General features: G+C 40.2%; 2 protein-coding genes across 4 annotated transcripts in view; both read left to right on the plus strand.

Moving 5' to 3' along the window:
* The first annotated feature begins 15,438 nt into the window (after window positions 1–15,438).
* Window positions 15,439–16,208, plus strand: LOC131134506 (late histone H2A.2.2-like). Of its 2 annotated transcripts, none has more exons than XM_058079877.1 (2): window positions 15,439–15,595; window positions 15,713–16,208. In XM_058079877.1, the coding sequence occupies exon 2, from the start codon at window positions 15,762–15,764 to the stop codon at window positions 16,176–16,178; it is 417 nt and encodes a 138-aa protein (XP_057935860.1). In that variant the 5' UTR covers window positions 15,439–15,595; window positions 15,713–15,761; the 3' UTR covers window positions 16,179–16,208. The 2 variants fall into 2 exon arrangements, with proteins under 2 accessions (XP_057935860.1, XP_057935861.1); XM_058079878.1 differs by having other exon boundaries at window positions 15,479–15,595; window positions 15,753–16,208.
* A 670-nt stretch (window positions 16,209–16,878) lies between these two features.
* ppp1r37 (protein phosphatase 1, regulatory subunit 37) overlaps window positions 16,879–18,524 on the plus strand; it is a 31,094-nt gene continuing 29,448 nt past the window's right edge. The window contains exons 1-3 of one of the 2 annotated variants that reach the window (XM_058079876.1): window positions 16,879–17,058; window positions 17,139–17,260; window positions 17,621–18,371. In XM_058079876.1, coding sequence (XP_057935859.1) covers window positions 17,681–18,371 — 691 coding nt within the window. In that variant the 5' untranslated portion in view covers window positions 16,879–17,058; window positions 17,139–17,260; window positions 17,621–17,680. Of the gene's footprint in view, window positions 17,261–17,620; window positions 18,372–18,524 lie in introns of both variants that reach the window. The other variant, XM_058079875.1, reaches the window with a different exon arrangement.

Below are 18,524 nucleotides of genomic sequence, written 5' to 3' on the forward strand. Positions count from 1 at the left end.
ATGCTAGGTTAATTGGCGACTCCAAAATTGTCCATAGGTATGAATGTGAGTGTGAATGGTTGTTTGTCTATATGTGCCCTGTGATTGGCTGGCCACCAGTCCAGGGTGGACCCAACGCTAACCATTCGGGATAAAACTTGATGTCCACTCTGAATATAGTTGAAAAGGTTATTAGTACGAATTTCAGTTTTGGCTCTTTCATTTTAAACCTTCCAAATATTTAATAATATTTCTACATTTTCTTATGACTTTATTTGCATACAATTTTAACTTTTTCCCAAACTAATTTTCAAAAAATTACAACTGAATTTTGTTGTTTTGTTTCTCATATTACGACTAAAAAAATCTATACATTTTATATTTCCACTGCATGCTACAATGACAATTTTTTTTCCTCAAACATCATTCTCTCAAAGTCATGACTTTTTGACTTTATTCTCTTAAAATTACTTTTAAAATTTTCCACTTTCGCTTTTGTGTGTCTTTCTAAAAATTCTTTTCATTAAATTGTATTTTTAGAAAGTGCTGCAGGTCGCACTTTTTAAATAGAATAATATCAACAGTTGTAACAATATGAGCGAGACAACTACAGAAACACATGCGGTATTTGTGAAAATTAACATTGGAGAGAAGCAAAAAATGTCAATCTCATCAAGCCAGTGTTGAGCTGATACTGATACCACCCTTTGGTATTGATACTATCACCATATCATGCAACAAACATTTTCAGGCACAATGGAACCACTTGGAACATAATAAAAAATGGTATAGTCCCTACATAATATATATATATATATATACAGTACCAACCAGGAAGTAGCCTGCTTACATATAGACAGGTAGGTCCATGTTCGACATTCTTAAAAGTCTTAAAATATGTACAATACTGTAATATAATCTGTTTTCATGTTGACTGCTGCTATGTGCTGTGTGGATATTTTTTTATATACTGTATATACTCTCCTCATGAGTTCCTGATGGTCTGTAACACATCATGGCTCACTTACTGGCCTGGCCCCCTGATAACCTCTGGCCTTTTCTCTTCCATTATCCACCCTTCCTCATTTCCTAAGCCTTCACTCACTTCCTCCGCTGTCACCAACAAGCCATCCTTTACTCTGTCTCTGCTCATCTTTACGAGTCATCAGCTTCAAAGCTGATTTTTTTTTAAAAATTCTCTCTGGTGATTGGAAACCGGTGTTTAACAATACAGCTGTCTCAAATGATTAAATATGGGATCATTTCACATGGAAATGGTTAATTAAATGTAAAATATGGAATAGTAGGGCCATATTGAAAAAAAAAATTGAGAATAAAGTTGTAAATTAACAAGAAAAAAGATGTAAATTATGAGAATAAAGTCGTAATATTATGTGTCAAACAATGCCTGTAATATTAGGTTTTCTTCTAAATTTACCACTTTTTTTTCCTGTACATTTTGACTTCATTCACAAATATTTAGGACTTGGTTCTTGTAAATTTATGACTTCATTCTCAAAATGTCACATTCGTTTTTCTTTCCGTGTGGCCCCAATACTCCGGTGTAGCAATGGAAGCCTTCATGAAAATGGTAGAGTCCTGTCTGTCTACTTTATTAGTGTCCTACCAGGAAGTAGCCTGCTAACTAGCATATAAACACAAAATACAGCAACACTATTTTGCCAGTGAATTACAGAAATGCATTAGCTGTTTTTACATTTATATAGTCTCAATAAACCATTACCCCCCTCACCGGAATCAACAATGCCACAGTCCAGTAGGAAGTAGCTTACTAGCATACTGATGGACAAATTTCTTTTTTTCCGTACATGAACCAGAAAGTAGCCTGCTAGCTAACAAACATGACACTTGTAAACAAACATGACACACCGTGATTTCTGTTTTTATTAATATATTTAGTGTCATTAGGAAGCTGCTCCTGCCTCCCAAAATAAAAAATGGTACAGTCTGCTTGGCTCCATGAACCAGGAAGTAGACTGCGAGGTAGCTAACCTATTTAAATAAACACATAAAAACACACTGAATTTGGTCACTTTGAGAAATGTATGAGTTTTTAACCATTGTAGTCCCATTGGAATAATTTCTGCCCTTTTTGCTTTTCAACTGGGACCATTGTAAAAGCCTTTGAAATGGTCCAGTTGTCTTATATCATACTCCACGAGCCAGGAAGTAGCCTGCTAGCCGACATGACCGACGCTGACCTCTCCCTCCTCGAGGCTCTTTCAAAGCATGTTTTCACCTTCTTTCTCAATCTCTCACAGGTGCTCGTCTTGTCGATTCTAAAAGTTGAGGTCATGAAGCACAAAGACAAGGAGCAACTGGACGACCTTATCTTGTCAGGTGAGAACCGTCGTGTTTGGGGCAACCTGGACTAACACCTTTCCCCCGGTCATAAATCATGCTTGAGTCTGTAGGGCCATTGTTTCTAAGCAGACACGTGATTACAGTTTAGAACAGGTGTCTGCTTTTATCTGTGATATTGTCCAGATAAGCCTGGGTGGGGAAGGACAGCCATGAAATGGAGGGAATTTTTCATCAGGTATTTTTTAAAACCATGAATACATGGATACTTTCAGATGTAGTTCACTCAAAGTTCAAAGAAAATCAGTGTGTTTTTTTGCCCAATCCTTCTTCATTTTTTAAATATTGTGCTGAAAGTTTGTTGGCCAAAATGTAGCCTAATTTGAAAAAAGACAGACACACATATAATGCATTGTTATCACTTTCACTTTTGGATTTCCTCAGTAACTACTCTAAATGTATGTGCCTTACTTCCTCAGTAACTACTCTACTCGTTAGTTCCTCATTAGTTCCTTAGTATCTACTCTAAATTGATGTGCTTTAGTCCCTCAGTAACTACTCAACTCACTAGTTTCTGAGTAACCACTCAAAATGTAAGTATGTGCCTTAGTTCATCAGTAACTACTCTACTCGTTAGTTCGTCATTAGGCAGACACAAATATATGATACATTGTTATAACTTTCAGATTTCCTCAGTAACCACTCTAAATGTATGTGCCTTAGTTTCTCAGTAACTACTCAACTCATTAGTTCTCTGTTAGTTCCTCATTAACTACTCTAAATGTATGTACTTTAGTTCCTCAGTAACTAATCAACTCATTAGTTCTCTGTTAGTTCCTCAGTAACTACTCTAAATGTATGTGCCTTACTTCCTCAGTAACTACTCTACTCGTTAGTTCCTCATTAGTTCCTTAGTATCTACTCTAAATTTATGTGCCTTAGTCCCTCAGTAACTACTCTACTCGTTAGTTCGTCATTAGGCAGACACACATATGATGCATTGTTATCACTTTCGGATTTTTTCAGTAACCACTCTAAATGTATGTGCCTTAGTTTCTCATTAACTACTCAACTCATTAGTTCTCTGTTAGTTCCTCAGTAACTACTCTAAATGTATGTGCCTTACTTCCTCAGTAACTACTCTACTCGTTAGTTCCTCATTAGTTCCTTAGTATCTACTCTAAATTTATGTGCCTTAGTCCCTCAGTAACTACTCACTAACTAACTAACAACTAACTCACTAGATTCTGAGTAACCACTTAAAATTTAAGTATGTGCCTTAGTTCATCAGTAACTACTCTACTTGTTAGTTCATCATTAGGCAGACACACATATGATGCATTGTTCTTACTTTCTCTTTCGGATTTCCTCAGTAACTACTCTAAATGTATGTGCCTTGGTTCCTCAGTAACTACTCTAAATGTATGTGCCTTGGTTCCTCAGTAACTACTCTAAATGCATGTGCCTTAGTCCCTCAGTAACTACTCCACTTGTTAGTTCCTGAGTAACTACTCAAAATGTATGTATGCGCCTTAATTACTCAAAAACTACTCTACTCATTAGTTCCTCAGTAACTACTGTATTTCTGTGTGCCTTATTGTAAAGTGAGAGCGATTCTGTATTCACCTGTAGACTTTTACAGGTTTACTTTGTATACCAAGAAATTGTCCAAAACACTAATACAAAAAATGGCTGCCAAAAACAGCACTGGTTCCGGGCTTCATTTCAAGATGGGTAACAAAGCCTGCTTTTTGAAAAAAAATAATTTTCTAAAAGACACCGTGTCACCGTCAGGTTCCAATTTTTACTAAATCATTGATCAAAACTGTGTTTAGTTATTCACAGTCATTGGAGGAAAAGAAGCACTTATAATGTTCTAAATTTGTGGCCTTGGCAAAGCGACACTGCCAGGACATCCCTTCCTTCTAGTGGACATCACACGCTGTTTTCACCCCAAGTATCCCCTTAAGTACACCAAATTGTAGGCTGATACGTGTGTGTGTGTCACACCATAAAACGAGTGTCCCAAATCGCTATGGCAGATGTCAACGACTCCACCAGTTGTGTGTGCTGCCGTGGAGTAAAACAAATAGATCCAAAACACGAACAAGAACCGCTGCACGTCTGGGTCCCAGAGTGAGACAGGTGCAGCGAGTAAAGCCATCAATCTCGGCCGCCACGAGCCAGCAGCCTCTTGGATGACTGCAGCATCTTGCTGGAAATTAATGCAAATAGCAGATTAAGAAAAAAAATACTCCTCATGAAAACAACTTTTTCTATCCAGCTTCCTTCATCCTATTCTTGTAAAGTTGACGGATGATAAATGATGTTTTTACAGGTGTCTCTCAATTTGGTAACGTTTTGTTGTGAGAAATAGTGCATTCCTACCTCCTTCTTTGCGGCTTCCTTCTCGGAGCAGCTGTATTTTCTCAGTAAGTTGAAATGACGGTGGTTCATCTCTGAATGGCTCCACACTTTCCCCATTAAAAATCATAAATCACGTGGCTCGAAGCCCACCTTGGCTGAAAGGCGGGCTACCTCAGCCCATTCTAAGTGATATATTAGAGCATGGAATGAATTGGTTCAAAGCGGTGTGATAACGTCTGCTTTCAAGTGGACCTAAGATGACCTAAGATCAGGCCCACCATGTTGGTGCATGCTACTTCCACAGACTGCTTGGTTGCATAAGGTAATATGTGCTTGGAGACAAATGTTCCTCCATCTTTTCCACATCTGGCCAGAGTTCAGGTTAGATTTCAGTGCACACCTGAGACTTGGGGGTTCCATTGACACATGCTTGCCAGCTAATAAGGGTGTTACCACATGAGCAAGCTGTTGGTGGCGGAGGCAAGGAAAAACTGACATCAGTTCTGATAAATCTTTTCAAGCGTTGCCTGTATTTGATTATGCTGCTTATGTATGTCATCTCTATCACTATAAAGGACTGACCCGACCTTCTTGGACTGGTTACCTCATTTTTAGCCCAAAATATGATACTTAGAAATAACATTTAAATGAGGAAAAATTGTTCTCCTATGTCCAGAGTTAAAACAATATATGTCCACATACAAGACATTTTTAGTATTTTTTAAATCTTGCTTCTGTTAAAAAATGTATAAAGAAATTAATAAAACATATCCATAAAGGATCATTTATTTATTTAAGAAAATATATAATATTATTATATAATGTATATATATTATTAAATATGATCTATACGTATGTATATTTATTCATTTTAAAATATTATTATTATTATTATATAAATTTAATACATATACTATAATAAATTAATAATTAAATTAATGAAAGAAGTGATAAAAGTGTAATACAAAAATACAGCGATAAATATAAAAATAAAATTGTTGAGTCTAAGCCACCCTGACTCTACTGCTTCTTCTTTACATGCAGTGATACAGGGATGCAGCGGAGGGCTCCAGTAAATTAAAGAGCAACGGAAATATGTAAAGTAAGCGGTTGCCAGGTCTCTTCTTCGTATGACAGCTTCCATTAAAGGATTTACAGCCTCTGCCTACCACAGTGTTTCCATCTAATCAGAAATGGAAACAAAGTATAAAATAGCTATATATGAATGGATACCATTCCTATTTTGGCACAAAATGTTTGAGATTTAAAAAAATATCCTACCGGTTCCAAGTTTGGGTGTTGAAACAGAGACAAAAAATATACATTTCATCTAAAAACAATGCCTTTTTCATCCATGTTAGGTAATTGGCGATTCCAAATTGTCCATTGGTATGAATGTGAGTGTGAATGGTTGTTTGTCTATATGTGCCCTGTGATTGGCTGGCCACCAGTCCAGGGTGTACCCTGCCTCCCGCCCCGAAGAAAGCTGGGATAGGCTCCAGCACCCCCCGCGACCCTTGTGAGGATAAGCGGTAGAAATGAATGAATGAACAATGCCTTTTAATTTTTCTTACTTCAATAACACAAATAAAATCCAAACCAAGTCATAAATTTATCAACATGAAATCAACAAATTCTGAAAATGATCACGGCAAAACAGAACATTCAATTTGTTCCTTGTTTATTGTGGTTAGTTAGTACCAGACCTGACTGTGATAAGTCAATTAGTAGGATTTGGTATTAATACATTTAATATTTTTGGGGTTAGAGTATAAAACAACCTTCTAAATATGGTTTTTAACATTATTAGAGCACTGTAGACATGAAATAACACCCCTATAGTCACCTTTACACTTGTACTAACCAATATGGTAGACATAATAAGCCATCTTAGACCTAAATAAGATCACACTGACAGCTCCTGTGATGGTATATTGTCTAATCAATGTAAGGTTACTGACCTAAAGACCACTCCACTGCCGCTTGTTAAATAGAGACTCACAATGCACTCCAAGTGCTTTATTAACAAGTAGAGAAAACATGCAGTCAACTCTCGCTAGCTGACATCACACAGCTACTACTACTCCTGAATTTAGAGACCCATTTTATAAAAATATGACATTAGTATCGTAACTCCTCCTCTGTTGTTGGCTAACCATTGAACGGATGCATATGTCCAGGTCACTGGGCATATGTGACAGGAAGAAAAGCTCTGATTTACTTAGGGAGATCTTTTTGGACCCCAAATAAAAAGTGTTAACAGGGAGTAGATCCCGTGCAGTTGAAAAGGGGCATTAAAAAACAGCAAATTGTATCTCTATACATTTTTTGGAATGGCATGTTGGATGAAGGTCTGTGCAGTTCCAATCCGACTTTCACAGGCGTCTATGTCTTCAAACCTGGCAAATGAATCCATACATACATAGTATGTATATAAATAAAAAGCAGCTGCTGTACAAGTTACCCCTGAGATATATTAACACAGCGTTTTAAAGAGAAAGAGGAAATCAAAAAAATGAAAAACACAGTAAAGGGGAAGGAGGTAGCCGGAGGAGGGAGAAGGCCTGGCATAAAGATTAGATTTGCACTTTAAACATCTGTGAACTTGTCCGGCCTGAGCCACTGCTTGCTTCCCTACAGGTTTGGGGTCTGAGCTCACCGTTTCTTTCCTTCCACTTCCTTGCCGCTGTTTTTCACCTCTCCTTCCCCCGTTTTTAACGCTACATTAGCTCTGTTGAGTACGTCACTGTTGTAGGGATGCATCCAAGAACATATTCATTCATTCATTCATTTTCTACCGCTTATCCTCACAAGGGTCGCGGGGGGTGCTGGACCCAATCCCAGCTGGGGTACACCCTGGACTGGTGGCCAGCCAATCACAGGGCACATATAGACAAACAACCATTCACACTCACATTCATATCTATGGACAATTTGGAGTCGCCAATTAACCTAGCATGTTTTTGGAATGTGGGAGGAAACCGGAGTACCCGGAGAAAACCCACGCATGCACGGGGAGAACATGCAAACTCCACACAGAGATGGCCGAGGGTGGAATTGAACTCGGGTCTCCTAGCTGTGAGGCCTGCGCGGTAACCACTCGTCATATGCTCAACAATAATATATAGGCAACACAATCTTTAAATCTGTCTTACTTTGCATGTGTTACAGGTGTGCTATGAATATGTGTGGCTTAGGCTGGCCACAATAAAAGGACACTCTAAAATGTACAGTAAAGTTACTGCACGAAACACTTGCAACATCATTGTGCATTGCCATTGTGCTGTATGATAAAACCACATATTTTGGAGTGTCCTTTTAGTGTGACCAGCCTTAGCCATACCTGTGCAATAATCATGATGTCTAATCAGCATCTTCATATGAATGTGGTAATATTTTAGTTGAGTGTAATAATACAAGTCAAGCACGCAGGAGGGTTTTTTTGCGGGGTAGGCATCGTATTGAAGCAGCATCAGGGTCAGGGTCAAATTTTTATGCGCGTCTCAATTATTTAACGTGCTATTCGCCGGTGGTTTTCAAACGTAACAACCACAAAAAGCAGAGATCTATTGACCACTCTTTTACAGCAGCTTTACAGATGCCAGGTCCGCTCATCTGTGTGTTCATGTAAAAACGTCAGTTGTAAAGGCATGCCTTGTTGTTTTTGTTGTTCCTCAAAACAACAGCAAATGTTAATTTAAAGTGTTGTGTTGTGTACCCTGTCTAAAAGAAAGGCCCTGTCACCATCATGCATAAAATAGGTGATGTGTGCACGTTCCCAGCAGCAGGGAAAAAAAAGACAACAGACATAAAATGACTCTCTGTGTCTGAGAATGAGGAGATAAGCTGATACTCCTGCATGCCCGCCTCAATAAACTATAATTCATCCCAAAACATCCAGCTTCTATATAAAATCCAAGCCACATGCTTTTGCCATTTCCCAAAACCTGCTCTGAGTCAACATCAGGTGTGTGTGTGTGTGTGTGTGTGTGTGAGTGTGTGGGGGCATGCTAAGCGAGAAGGCGGCCAACAAGAGCAGGCCATCTGGGTGCTAACGGCACACCGTCAAAACACTGCCGTGGAAACAATGAGCACTGTAGCAGGTGTCCATTTTTTCGACTTGTTTTGAAGATGCCTCCTAATCAAAACTGCATGAAAGCTATAATAGTACTTCCATATGAACTGCTATTGTCTTTTACTGCATTGAGCATAAAACATGTTGGATGACATTCCTGGCATTCTGCTTGGATTCATTAATTGGAGGCTGAGACATTTAAGTCTTGAACTTCATTTTATTATATCTCCTCTTGAGGCGATACCATGAAAATTAAATTTGGATTCCTTAGACCAGGGGTGTCCAAACTGTGTCCAAACATCCATCCATTTATGTCCTATATACCGCTTATCCTCACGAGGGTCACAGGGGTGCTGGAGTCTATCCCAGCTGTCTTTAGGCGAGAGGTGGGGTACACTCTGGACTGGTGGCCAGCCAATCACAGGGCACATATAGACAAACAACCATTCACACTCACATTCATACCTATGGACAATTTGGAGTCGCCAATTAACCTAGCATGTTTTTGGAATGTGGCAGGAAACCGGAGTACCCGGACAAAAACCCGGAAAAAACATGCAAACCTCACACAGAGATGCCCGATTGGGGAATCGAATCAAGGTCTCATAGATGTGTGGCCTGTGCGCTAACCATTCCGTCACCGTGCAGCCAAACAAACAAGCTATTTTAAATTAATATTATTACACCGTTTGTCTTTTCATTTATTCATTTTTTTAAGTTTTTTTTAACTTCCTTGTGCAGTTTTGTCTCTGAATATTATGTTTTTCTCATAATATTTTGACTTTATTATCATAATAAACTTTTCACTCAACGTCACTGTCCTAAGATTTAAAGACTTTATTCTTTATTCTCCTAATTTGTATTTATTGTCGTAAAACGTATTAAATTTTTCCCCCATTTTGAAAAAAAAATGTAGTTTTATCGTATGTTTAGAATGTGGCAAGGGCCAATAAAAAACAGCTGTGTGATTTAAATGGACACTTTGGACACCCCCACTTTAGAATCAGTGACTTGCAGTCAGGGGTGGCAGGTTGTTGAAAAATAAAATAATCATAATAATGATAACATATTAAGATATGAATAGTTGCCCATTGAACTGTGTTATAAATATACTGTATAGTATTTCCTTTGATGCATTCCAATAACGTTAACATTTTCTTAAAGAGGACCTATTATGCTCATTTTTCAGCCCTTTGTATTGATTTGTGGACTCCTATAGAGCAGCTACACACAATAACCCACGCAGAGAACGTTCTAGTTCTTCCAGAATCTGCACCTATTCAGCTGTATTTCTGTGGATTTTCAGTTAGTGTAATTTTGGTTAGAGTCGGACCACTGTACTTCAGGAACTGTTTCCCCTCTCCTAGTCTTCCACCCTTGCAGATCTCCAAAAAACCTCTGGAGTCCTTCATAGCGAACTTCTTGAACCATTCTTAATCCATAGTGAATCCCATAATTTAGAGTAAGTATTCTTCAGCATGTCGGAATACAACATAATTTTTTTATGAGTGTGTCATAAATGAAGCGAACGGATCCAACCCTGCTTGTTTATGCCACGGAAATCATGTCATAACATCCTGAGCGACGACTTGGGAATCCCTCCTGTCAAAAGAATAGAGACAGGCCGAGGAAAACCCCAGCTGTGAAACAGAGCGATACGTTAGGTTTATTAGCTAGCAGGGTGGCTCTGTTTGTTATGATATGAGGCAAGGGGGGTGTGGGATGGGCGTGGGGGGTCAACTATTCATGAAACTTGCAATTTTTATAATGGAGACCCAGCTTTGGCGGGCGGGGTCCGCTTTTCTCCCTCCATCTGTGTTGCTAGGAGACCAATGCCAGGACTGCCACTTCCTACATGGAGGTTCTCAGGGAAACTGGAGGGCTGGGAACAGGAAACTTTCTATAACACATGACAGACGAGTGGGAATTCATATGCATGCAGGGGAGAAAGAGAATAAAAAATACATATGCATAAAGAAAGAAAAGGGAGAAAAACAGATGCTTTTGTACAAGGGGGATGATGGAAAATGTCCCTATTCTTCTTCTAATGAAATCCTTCCTCTGTCAAACCTCACACACTCATGCTCGTTCCAAGTCTAATCCCAACCTGGTTTTATCTCTCCCGAAGTGTTTTTAAGGTATATGTACAGATGGTAGCCATCAAATTGGGACTGTACAAAAGAGTGATGAGGATGGAGGATGGAGTGGAAAAATCTGTCAAACAATTCTTCTATTCTTGACTTGTCCACAGTCCATTTCCAGAAATAGTAAGAACAGGAAGCATTATTTCCGGAATCAGATTATTTATGACTTTACCATAGCCGGGGAAGAAAACCAACACGATTCCCAGGAATATGTGTGTATCATTCCCATACCAGAACGTGGTTATTCTACGTTTCAGTTACTCACCCTCTCAAAAAGCAAATGTAGCTGACATCTTTTCCACCTCTCACACGGTACTCTGTAGGCGACATTATGGGGAAATGACTGTTACTGTCGATGATCAATCAACAGTTATCAGTTCAAATAGATGAACAGCTGCAATGACGCATTTCCAGAGCCGGAGTGGAGTTCATGCTCTCCAAAAACTGGCATTGCCGATAAGATCCATCCACACATAATCTCTTCTGAGATAGATACTTGCCTGCAAATCCTCTACAGTGATTTGCAAGGGGGCTGCACAGTGGTTGAGTGGTTAGCACGCAGACCTCACAGCTAGGAGACCCAAGTTCAATTCCACCTTTGGTGTGGAGTTTGCATGTTCTCTCTGTGCATTTCCGGGTACTCCAGTTTCCTTCCACATTCCAAAAACATGCTAGGTTAATTGGCAACTCAAAATTGCCCATAGGTATGAATGTGAGTGTGAATGGTTGTTTGTCTATATGTGCCCTGTGATTGGCTGGCCACCAGTCCAGGGTGTACCCCCGCCTCTCGCCTGAAGACAGCTGGGATAGGCTCCAGCACCCCCGGGACCCTTGTGAGGATAAACGGCAGAAAATTAATGAATGAATGATTTGCGCTGGAAGCCATTATTGATGGGCTGTTTTTCAAAAATACTCACACAATTCAATACGGGAACTTTGGAAATCTAATAACCATGGTTACCTTTTTTGTCCACCGCCATCACGTGTGTTAATTAGCATGGGAAGAACCTTTAACGCCGTTTTTTTTTCTAAAACATCTGCAAAGCAAGAAGCTAGGTTCTAATTATGGGGCCAAATGACTCCACATGAATACAATTTTATGAATTTAATTATGTATTGATATCTCAAAGTCATGTGGTGTCCAATCATCATGACTGTTATCACTGACAATGTGTTGTGAGTACAAGGTAGTGTTTTTCATGTATTTAGCATTAAAGAGTAATCAAATATTTTCATAATTTCATAGCTTTTCATGCATAGAAATCCTTCTAAATAGAGTTTTTGACAATATTAGAGCCCTCTAGATAGGAAATAACACCCCTATAGTTAACTTTACGCTCATATTACCCAATATAGTAAACATAATAAAACAAAAGCCATTTAAGACAAGTGTTACGAGGCTAGGGGAGCCGAGCGACGGGGTGGACAGGAAGTGATGTCAGGGTTCAGAGTTGAGATTTAGCATGGCGTGGGTCACGTCCGCAACAGTAGCCCGTGTTCTATTCTGTTGATTTACACTGCATAAATGAATAGATGAAATAATATTGACATATTCATATCAGTATTAGCATAGCATGTCGCCTACAAAAACTGATTATTCAGCCTTGAATGCATTATTTGAAGTGCAACCATCGCACAGACTGTGGTCCGCGGCGTCCGTCCAGTCTGTCACGTCACAGTACGTCTCCATAAAGTTGAAGAAAGACTATAAGTAGCAACACAATCCTCGTAAAAGCCACCGCTACAGATTTATTACTCCTCGGAGGAAAGAGAAAGAAGCCATAAGTGTCAGATAAAGACAGCGACTAGTCCACCTTGTGACACAAAAGCCTAAATGTCTTTTGGCTTCAAAGACATTTTTCATAGGGAGGGGTGGGGGAGTTTTGCATCTGGTTTTGCCTTCAGTTTGGACTTAGACCATATGATGGGATCATCTTCATCTCACCTCGTCAGTCAGCGGCAAAGCCCAGCGTTAGTAGCTACTGTTGCTAATAAACACAGAGGGACCGTCTGTACCCCCCCAACCCCCAAACAGCAGGACTCCCAACTCTCTGCCTCGTCTCAAGAAGAAAACTTCTTCGTCTAAATGATCTCCCTATGCATGAAAGTGAGGGTTGTATATTAAAAGCAGCCATGTGACAGCTTCTAAGCTTCCATCCTGGTGCAGGGTGGTTGCATCCAATCTGTCCAAGGACGCCCTCCTGGGAAGGTCCCCGCTTAATTTGTCTTCTCGCTACTCTGTGATTGGCCCTTTGCCATCTTTTTAAATTAATACGAGCAGTCCGAATGTGTCTCTTGTGTTCTCTGTGTCTCATTGTCGTACAAGAACAGGGGTGGGGGGTGGGGGGGTGAGGGCAAAGCTGGTTACCTTCAAAGTTGGCAACGAAAAAGAGACGCACATTGTTGTCTTATAGCAGAAAAGAACTGCTCATCTCTTTAACATTTCAAATTAAGTTACACTTCCCAAAACGGTCCCATCATATAAATTGAATATATAAATATTTGCCATGTCCAATAATATTGGCCGAGCAGTGTTATTTTAATGCGATATTGACACAATCATGAGATTTTGGTCGTTTTTTCTGATGACATCAGTGGTAATATTGATATGATTTCTAATGATATCGGTGCAGGAGGGATGGCATGCTTCCTAGCTCAGTATGTTGACAGCTTTTTGTTCCATACAGATGGTTGTGCCACATAGAAATGTGCAGCTTTTCAAATTGTATCACCACTAACATTATTCCATTGCATTCTTATCACGTGTCTTACTTGTTGATCGTAGAAAATATTGTTTTAGACTAGTGGTCATGACTTTTGTTGAGTAAAATGTTGTTTTTCCTCAAGTTGTATTGCATATTGCAGTACTTGTCTTGTTCTTATTTGTGAAATGTGCACAGTTGGATCACTGCAAAAAAGGCATTATGTCTTCATGACATAACATTAGCTTGGGGGCGGGGGGGCTCCTGCCAAAATCATTATCGGTAATGAAGTGTGAGACTATTTTAGTATACAGTCCTTTCTCGCCACAGTACACTTTGCAGCTTTACTGTGTCGTTCATTCATTCATTTTCTACCGCTTATCCTCACGAGGGTCGCGGGGGGTGCTGGAGCCTATCCCAGCTTCATTCGGGCGGGGTACACCCTGGACCGGTGGCCAGCCAATCACAGGGCACATATAGACAAACAACCATTCACACTCACATTCATACCTATGGACAATTTGGAGTCGCCAATTAACCTAGCATGTTTTTGGAATCTGGGAGGAAACCGGAGTGGGGAAAACCCACGCATGCACGGGGAGAACATGCTAACTCCACACGCAGAGATGGCCGAGGAGGGAATTGAACTTGTGTCTCTTATCTGTGAGGCCTGCACGCTAACCACTTGACAAAATGAACTAAAATACAAGGTTATTGGAAAGTGTTATCAAATATGAGACATTTAGAAAACCCATTGAAAGACATACTACATATTATTGTAGTATCCTATTCTGGTCACTAGGTGCCGGTAATGTAAATGTCTCCCAAGTAAAAAAAAAACAAAACAAAAAAAATGTAAATGTCTCCCAAGTAAAAAAAAAACAAAACAAAACAAGAAAATAACAAGGAGCTCTCCCAATGCTAACATTTGAGTCTATATTGTGTCCTATTTTGTAGAATTATGTCTACTATATTGGGTAATACAAGTGTAAATGTGACAATAGGGGTGTTATTTCATGCCTGTAGGGCTCTAATAATGTTATAAACCGCATTTAGAAGGTTGTAAATAGATATTTCTATGCAGAAATATTCAATTTATAAATAAGGAAGGGAGTCTGACACAATCAGAGAAAAACGCCAAATTCAAGCTAGCGGAAGGTTGAGCTAGCTGTGTGCCAAAAATATATATGTTTTTATGTTTTAGACCAATTACTCACAACCCTGTGAACAGCGGGGTTTTCCTGTGTATTTGTATTTTTCACTGTATCTGAGAGATTGGGCTGGCGCTCTGCTGCCCTCTGGTGGTTACAGGAGTTGTCACACCTAAACGCTGTTTTATTTTGAATGTAGAGGCTTGGCATAAATAGCACAATAATAATAGCACAAATAGTGTAGATTGTAGTATTTAAAATAAATAATTATTATAATAGTAATCACTAGTTCATTTTTCAGTCCCAAAAATCCATTTACAGGCACTATTTTTGTAAACATACTCACACAGTTGTATTTAAAATTCCATTTGTACGTTACATTTTTAGATCATTTAAAGGTAAAAGAAATAACAGGAGCTTATGACAACTAATTTTGAATTTTAAATTACAACATGTTATATTTCATGCATGTATGCATACACAGAGCTATGCTATATAGACAAAGTATCACTGTGTTTACAGATAAAGATACATTTGTCTACTTAATGCACTTTTTTACTTGGTACTTATCAAAATACACCTGTGATTTCTATTTAAATGACAATTAGCTTAAGCTTAAGAAGAGTAAACTTGTCAAATGTGGCCAAAAATATGTCATCTTTTGCACTAATGCTCAGTAAAGGATGGTGTTTTGATGCAAATAAGAGACGTGAGGATGCAGCTCTCTTGCTGGAGAAAGGATAATGAGAGAGCCAGGTGTCATCAATCAACAGATGACAAGTTGCTCTCTAATAAAAGCAGCTGTGTGAACACCAACCCAAAGCACTTGTCTCATCTCGGAACAGACACCACAAGGTATGTGGAATATAATGCATTATGATTGCTGTATGGGTTTTTAACACATATAAATATGAAGTGTTTCCATTTGAACCAAACAAAAGCGTTAATGCCACTTTTATTTTCTCAATTTAGATTTTTAAAGCACAGTTTTTGTCACTCTCTCTGACCGAAGCACTTGAAGATGTCTGGCCGTGGAAAGAAAGTACCCTCCAAGCCAAAATCAACAATTTCCAGGTCCAAGAGGGCAGGGCTCGCCTTCCCAGTAGGCCGCATCCACAGGTTGCTCAAGAAGGGCAAGTACGCAGAACGAATAGGCAGTGGCGCTGCCGTTTATTTCGCCGGTGTGCTGGAGTACCTCTGCGCCGAAGTGCTAGAGCTCGCGGGCAACGCCAGCCGAGACAATAAGAAACAACGCATCGCTCCTCGTCACATCTTGTTGGCGGTGAAAAACGACGAGGAGCTCAACAATCTGCTGGCCGGGGTCACTATTTCGGAGGGTGGCGTGATCCCTAATATCCAGGCGGTGCTCCTACCCAAGAAGACAAAGGTCACTCGAGATGACTCTGTTGCCAAAGATGTTCAGTCCCAAGAGTTTTAATATTTGAGTACAATAAAGTGTTTTAATGTATGCTTTGATGTGTTTACTGACTTCCCAACTATTAGAAACATGGGCCAAACGGTCCCTTTATTGTTTGGAGGCATGACTTTCAATGTGGAACATGTTTGCTTTGCATTGAAAGTCCGGACACAAACTCCTGGTAAAACCCTGGTAAACTTATTTCTGCAAGAGGACTCCTGTCATATAGAGGATCTTTGACTGTTTAACAGCATCTAGTTGTGTATATAGGATGTTTTCTATTTTAATTGAAAACATGGCTATTTGGTGATTAGAAAATATTTGTATGGCAGAGCCTTTTAATTTGTCAATTCAACTAGATTACAAAGTGGCGACCAGTCAGGCCGCACTTTTCTCCATAAACTGGCTATTTCCGCTTAAACACATCTCTATAAGAGCTATAAATACCCGTGAGTAGTGTGTAAGAAATTGAAATTTTTGCAGGGGGCGTAATTGATTACTGGCGGTTTTTCTTGGCTAGTATAGTCCCTGAACCCTATGGAAAGCGAGGGTATACTGTAATTCAGTATTTCAGATATATGAAATACAAAGTATTACTATAAACTGCTGTATCTAATTTTACCGTCCACGTCCAGTCCTGTTACAAAACCACTCTTTAGTTGTTTACCTGAAGCAACATTTTGCAACACTGCGGCTGTTGAACGCAGCCCGGGTGGTGCGACGTGCTGACGTCAGACGTGTGAACAACAAACGGTTGTTGGACTTTCACAAGCTAGCTTTCCCTACGAATGGTCGCGCTGGGCAAAAACACCTTCACCGACTTATTGGCTTGTCCTTTACCTTGTTTGCATGTGGCTTTCACCCTTCATCTCATGCGTATAATAATACGGACTGTGAGCAGGTGGATCTTCGGAGCCGAGAACGTTTAGCCACGGAAACATGCTGAGTACTCGGTGTGTGTGACGCCTGTTTCTTTTCCAGCCGCCGCCGCTCCAAAGGGGCTGCGATGTGAGTTAACCGCAGGACAACCGACAGAGAAGGGGAAACAACATCACCTTTATCTAGGATAATGGACTTTGTCGGGGTGATATGTGAGGCGGCAGGTATGCGAGCATACACGGCCTTGGGTGTCATTGTTGGACTTCAACTTTAGCCTGCTAGCTAACTGCAGCTCGCTCACTTCATACAAATGAACGTAAAGCTGACTTTGCTAATGTAATGGAGGCACCCTGAGTCAGTGTAAATGGTGTGCTCCTCTTAAAATACTGCTGTCAATGTGGTCGATAGGCTTTAAATGACTGCTGTTGCATTGCACATGTCACACAGGCATCTTCTGTTGTTTTATTGATTACCTCTACACCGGCTCTCTAATTCAAAAGGCAATATATGTGTATAGATTTACTATTGTAGTATTTGCTCCACCAAGAAGGTGCACATCTATGCTTATTAAACCCGTTATCTAGCTCCTGTCTACCCAGGTCGTGTGGTACACTTCAAGACCTAGCTTAACTGGACATGAAAACATGAATATCGAAGAGCAGCGTCTAGATCTGTGCAATGTCAAGACAAAAAATAGCGACGATCATAACACTAGCATCAACACGGACGAGGTCATCCCCTGCATTTCTGAGCTGATAGCAGACACTAATATTCCTGGGGAGACAATGCCTCAGCTCACCTACAACATTCAGGTGGCCGAGGGGGATAACCACCAGGTGAAGGACACACTGGAGATTGATGAGGTTAATGGGAACAGACAAAGCGGCGGCCAAGACAACCCCAGTGATGGGGATCACAAGGACAGTGCTGCTGTGGATAAAATGAAGGACCCTAAGGACGCTGAACCCGTAAAGTATAACGACCCAGCAGAAGGCGATGACGACGACAGCGGGGAGATGGACATGGGTGTGGATCTGAGCCTTGACGAGAGTGGCGTCTTGGAGGACGCTGAGTCCACGGCACACGTCACCTCTCTCTCAGATGATATTTTACATCCCTCCGGCCATGTTGTCCCGGCTGGCAGCGTGGCAGAAACAGGCCAGTCCAAGCAAACAGGCTGCGTTGAAGCGTCTGCTGCCGAGGACCAGACTGTGCTGTACCCCGCAGTGGAGGAAGGGGACGATAAACACAAACTAAGTGGCAAGAGGGTGACGTTTCCTTCCGACGAGGACATAGTTTCTGGAGCAGTGGAGCCAAAGGACCCCTGGAGGCATGGTAATACACTGTTTGTCTGTCTATTTGCATATTATGTGTGAATAAGAGTGTTCCATGTTCTGTGTGGAAGTGGTACTTCTTACTTTGTCCTTCTTCCCCATTCAGTTTGAAACCCTTTTCTTAAGTTGAGAAAAAAAAAAAACTAGTTAGCTA

The sequence above is a fragment of the Doryrhamphus excisus genome, chromosome 8 (assembly GCF_030265055.1).
Source record: "Doryrhamphus excisus isolate RoL2022-K1 chromosome 8, RoL_Dexc_1.0, whole genome shotgun sequence".
Lineage (NCBI taxonomy): Eukaryota > Metazoa > Chordata > Actinopteri > Syngnathiformes > Syngnathidae > Doryrhamphus > Doryrhamphus excisus.

Coding starts and splice junctions, on each gene's coding strand:
- LOC131134506 (XM_058079877.1), top strand. CDS start 15,762: ATGTCTGGCCGTGGAAAGAAAGTACCCTCCAAGCCAAAATCAACAATT.